The sequence below is a fragment of the Notolepis coatsorum genome (assembly GCF_963971535.1).
Source record: "Notolepis coatsorum genome assembly, chromosome: 5".
Lineage (NCBI taxonomy): Eukaryota > Metazoa > Chordata > Actinopteri > Aulopiformes > Paralepididae > Notolepis > Notolepis coatsorum.
In genome coordinates, this window is record NC_140169.1 from 150,624,170 (window position 1) to 150,629,169 (window position 5,000).

Genomic DNA, 5,000 nt, shown 5'->3' on the forward strand with positions numbered 1-5,000 from the left:
CTCCTCCACCGTGCTCTCCTCCCCACCCTCCTCCTCCCCTCTCCTCCTCTGTTCCCCTCTCCTCCACCGTGCTCTTCTCCCCACCCTCCTCCCTCCCCTCTCCTCCTCTCCTCTCCTCCTCTGTTCCCCTCTCCTCCACCGTGCTCTCCTCCCCACCCTCCTCCCTCTCCTCCTCTCCTCTCCTCCTCTGTTCCCCTCTCCTCCACCGTGCTCTCCTCCCCACCCTCCTCCCTCCCCTCTCCTCCTCTCCTCTCCTATGTTCCCCTCTCCTCCACCATGCTCTTCTCCCCACCCTCCTCCCTCCCCTCTCCTCCTCTCCTCTCCTCCTCTGTTCCCCTCTCCTCCACCGTGCTCTCCTCCCCACCCTCCTCCCTCTCCTCCTCTCCTCTCCTCTGTTCCCCTCTCCTCCACCGTGCTCTCCTCCCCACCCTCCTCCCTCCCCTCTCCTCCTCTCCTCTCCTCCTATGTTCCCCTCTCCTCCACCACGCTCTTCTCCCCACCCTCCTCCCTCCCCTCTCCTCCTCTCCTCTCCTCCTCTGTTCCCCTCTCCTCCACCACGCTCTCCTCCCCACCCTCCTCCCTCCCCTCTCCTCCTCTCCTCTCCTCCTCTGTTCCCCTCTCCTCCACCGTGCTCTCCTCCCCACCCTCCTCCCTCTCCTCCTCTCCTCCTCTGTTCCCCTCTCCTCCACCGTGCTCTCCTCCCCACCCTCCTCCCTCCCCTCTCCTCCTCTCCTCTCCTCCTCTGTTCCCTCTCCTCCACCACACTCTTCTCCCCACCCTCCTCCCTCCCCTCTCCTCCTCTCCTCTCCTCCTCTGTTCCCCTCTCCTCCACCACGCTCTTCTCCCCACCCTCCTCCCTCTCCTCCTCTCCTCTCCTCCTCTGTTCCCCTCTCCTCCACCACGCTCTTCTCCCCACCCTCCTCCCTCCCCTCTCCTCCTCTCCTCTCCTCCTCTGTTCCCCTCTCCTCCACCGTGCTCTCCTCCCCACCCTCCTCCCTCCCCTCTCCTCCTCTCCTCTCTTCCTCTGTTCCCCTCTCCTCCACCGTGCTCTTCTCCCCACCCTCCTCCCTCCCCTCCTCTCCTCTCCTCCTCTGTTCCCCTCTCCTCCACCGCGCTCTCCTCCCCACCATCCTCCCTTTTCTCTCGTCCCGCCTGCCCTCCTCCTTACATCTCATAATTCCTCTCCTTTCTTTTCTTCTCCTCGTCTTCTTTTCCTCCTTCTCCTCTCTCCTCCTTGGCTCTGCCTCCTTATCTTCTCCTGTCCCACTCCTTACCTTTCCCCTCCGCTTTCCTCTCACCTCCTCCCTTCTCTCTCCTCCCCTCCTCTCCTCTCCTCACATCCTCCCATCTCTCCCTCCGCTTTCCTCTCACCTCCTCCCTTCTCTCTCCTCCCCTCCTCTCCTCTCCTCTCACCTCCTCCCCTCCTCTCCTTTCCTCTCACCTCCTCCCTTCTCTCTCCTCTCCTCTCACCTCCTCCTTTCTCTCTCCTCCCCTCCTCTCCTCTCCTCTCACCTCCTCCCCTCCTCTCCTCTCACCTCCTCCCTTCTCTCTCCTCCCCTCCTCTCCTCTCCTCTCACCTCCTCCCCTCCTCTCCTCTCCTCTCACCTCCTCCCTTCTCTCCCCTCCTCTCCTCTCACCTCCTCCCTTCTCTCTCCTCCCTCCCCTCTCCCCCTCTCGTCTCACCTCCTGTGTGTTCTCTCCTCTCCTCTCCACCCTCCCCTCCTCCCCTCCCCTCTCCTCCTCTCGTCTCACCTCCTGTGTGTTGTGTTCTCTCCTCTCCTCCCCTCTCCTCCTCCCCTATCCTCTCCTCTCCCCTCCTATCCCCTCCTCCCCTCCCCTCCCCTCCCCTCTCCTCTCCCCCCTCCTCTCCCCCTCCCCTCTCTCCTCCCCCCTCCTCCCTCCTCTCCTCTCCCCTCTTCTCCTCTCCTCCCCTCCTCCCCCCTCCTCCCTCCTCTCCTCACCTCTCCTCCTCCTCTCCTCCTCTCTCCTCTCACCTCCTGTGTGTTTCCCTCCTCTCCTCCTCTCCTCTCCTCCTCCTCTCCTCCTCTCCTCTCCTCTCACCTCCTGTGTGTTCCCTCCTCTCCTCTCCTCTCCTCTCCTCTCCTCTCCTCTCCTCTCCCCTCCTCTCCTCTCCTCTCCTCTCCCCTCCTCTCCTCTCCTCTCACCTCCTGTGTGTTCTCTCCTCTCCTCCCCCTCTCCCCTCATCTCCTCTCCTCCCCTCTCTCCTCCTCTCTCCTCTCCTCTCACCTCCTGTGTGTTCTCTCCTCTCCTCCTCTCCTCTCCTCCTCCTCTCCTCTTCTCTCACCTCATGTGTGTTCTCTCCTCTCCTCTCACCTCCTGTGTGTTCTCTCCTCTCCTCTCCTCCTCTCCTCTCACCTCCTGTGTGTTCTCTCCTCTCCTCTCCTCTCCTCTCCTCTCCTCTCCTCTCCTCTCCTCTCCTCTCCTCTCCTCTCCTCTCTTCTCCTCTCCTCTCCTCTCACCTCATGTGTGTTCTCTCCTCCTCTCCTCTCCTCTCCTCTCCTCTCCCCTCCCCTCTCCTCTCCTCTCCTCCTCTCCTCTCCTCTCCTCTCCTCTCCTCTCTCCTCCTGCAGAACAACAAGGTGAGAAGGTTCTCGTTCGAGCTGAAGATGCAGGATAAGAGCAGCTACCTGCTGGCGGCCGACAGCGAGGCTGAGATGGACGAGTGGGTCAGCACCCTCAACAAGATCCTGCACAGCAGCTTCGAGAGCGCCATGCAGGAGAAGAGGAACGGGGACCTGCACGACGGTGTGTGTGTGTGTGTGTGTGTGTGTGTGTGTGTGTGTGTGTGTGTGTGTGTGTGTGAGTGTGAGTGTGTAACCCACCTGGATTCAAACCTGGGGATCCCGTGTGGGAAACCAAACATCTACTGGACTACTTACTAGGCTTCAGGGCAGGAGAGATATCAGTCTTACTAGGCTTCAGGGCAGGAGAGATATCAGTCTTACTAGGCGTCAGGCCAGGAGAGATATCAGTCTTACTAGGCTTCAGGTCCAGAGAGATATCAGGCTTACTAGGCTTCAGGTCCGGAGAGATATCAGGCTTACTAGGCTTCAGGGCAGGAGAGATATCAGTCTTACTAGGCTTCAGGTCCGGAGAGATATCAGGCTTACTAGGCTTCAGGGCAGGAGAGATATCAGGCTTACTAGGCTTCAGGCAGGACTACTATTGTGTGTGTGTGTGTGTGTGTGTACTAGATGTACGTGCATTTAGATTTCATCCTCGCATACTTTCATCTGTCTAACTGTGTTAGTGTAGTCACAATACCAAACTTTTACTTCGATAGCGATACCAGCCTAAGTATCACGATAGCGGTTCTAAAACGGTATCAGGAAAAGTAATGGAATATAATATTAGATGATAGAACACACGCACGCACACACACGCACGCACGCACGCACACACACACACACACACACACACACACACACACACACACACACACACACACACACTGCTCTGGTCACGCATCCACTCAACTCATAGTGGTGATGCTCTAAACTCAATTTCGTTGTACCAACAATGACAATAAAGATTCTATTCTATTCTATTCTATTCTATTCTATTCTATTCTAGAAAATACAGCATCAGGCTCTTATTCTAAAAGTATCGATACTAATAAAATGGAGTATTGGACCATTTGTAACAGCTGGATATCACGATACTTTTCTAGTATCGGTGTATCGTGCAACACTACTGTCTGTCTGTCTGTCTGTCTGTCTGTCTGTCTGTCTGTCTGTCTCTCTGTCGCTCTGTCTCTGTCTGTCGCTCTGTCGCTCTGTCGCTCTGTCTCTGTCTGTCTGTCTGTCTGTCTGTCTGTCTCTCTCTCTCTATTTTGCAGCGTTCCACAGTCCATGAGATAAATATTGAGTGCAGACAAGAATTGCAGTTATTATTTTCATGTCAGCCCTGTCAAAATATTATCCGCCGTTCAGTGAAAAACCCATTATACGAGGAAAATGTGCTTCTCGTATTGTTACACAAAGTCAACACCCAGGGTTCACTTAAGAACAGACACCACACCGTCCCGGGGGGAGGAGTCTAGATCCCGTTCTGCAGACTGAAGAGGAGGGCTCACAGCTCACCACCCAGTCTGGATCTAACTGCAATAAAAACAAGATTCAAGATCTGTATTTGTCATATGCACATAATGTTAAACAGACAGTTACACCGTACAATGAAAACCTTAATTTGCTAGTCCCCCCGGCATGCAGAATAAAAAAAAACTAGACTTAAACTAGAATTAAAAATATTAAGCTCTAAGAAAAATTGTAATGCTAAAATAAATAATATTAAAAAGATAATTAAAGTAGAAAAACGAGGCACGAGTGACAGTATTGCACGTTCAGATCAGTGTAGTGGTAGAAAAGATATAAAGTGCACTATGCATTGTTACAAATATTGCAAATTATGGTGGTGGAGGTCTCTGTAGCGTTCACAGTTCAATCAGTCAGTGTTGTGGGGGGAGTTTTTTTTTCCACATTTTTTATTTAAAATTGTTAACAACAGCAACAAACAACAACACAATATCAACAGTAACAATAATAATAATAATGACAAAACAATAAGAAATAATAAATACCGATCTAAACTTAACTAATAAATACCAATATACCAAATAAAAACACACCACAAAAGACATTATACATTAGACACAAATTTTTTTCTTCTTTTTTTTTAACACATGTTGGTGCATTGTCATAGTGGCGCTGCCCCCCTATACCATTGTTCAGGGGAAGCCCTGTGTGTGTATTATATTTCGGCTTGCCAGTATGTACAGTACTCAGGGGAGGTCGACCAAGCTCTTTCAGCAACAACTGTCTCAAATAAAGTGCTTGTGTGTGTCTGCATGTCTGTGTTTGTGGGATTGGGGCGGGTGGGGGGGCTGGATTCTAACCCACAACACTACTAGTACATGGTATGTGCCTTCGTCCTTCCGTTCACCAGGACACCCCGCCCGTCATGCTGTGTCCCTGCTGTAG

At 53.3% G+C, this 5,000-nt stretch overlaps 1 protein-coding gene across 2 annotated transcripts in view; it reads left to right on the forward strand.

Annotated features, from left to right (window-relative positions):
* Positions 1-5,000, forward strand: part of LOC311229007 (dedicator of cytokinesis protein 9-like) — a 502,654-nt gene that overhangs the window by 305,887 nt on the left and 191,767 nt on the right. For both annotated transcript variants that reach the window (XM_084314997.1, XM_084314998.1), the window contains exon 8: positions 2,592-2,766. In XM_084314997.1, the coding sequence (XP_084171123.1) occupies positions 2,592-2,766 (175 nt within the window). The remainder of the gene's footprint in view (positions 1-2,591; positions 2,767-5,000) is intronic.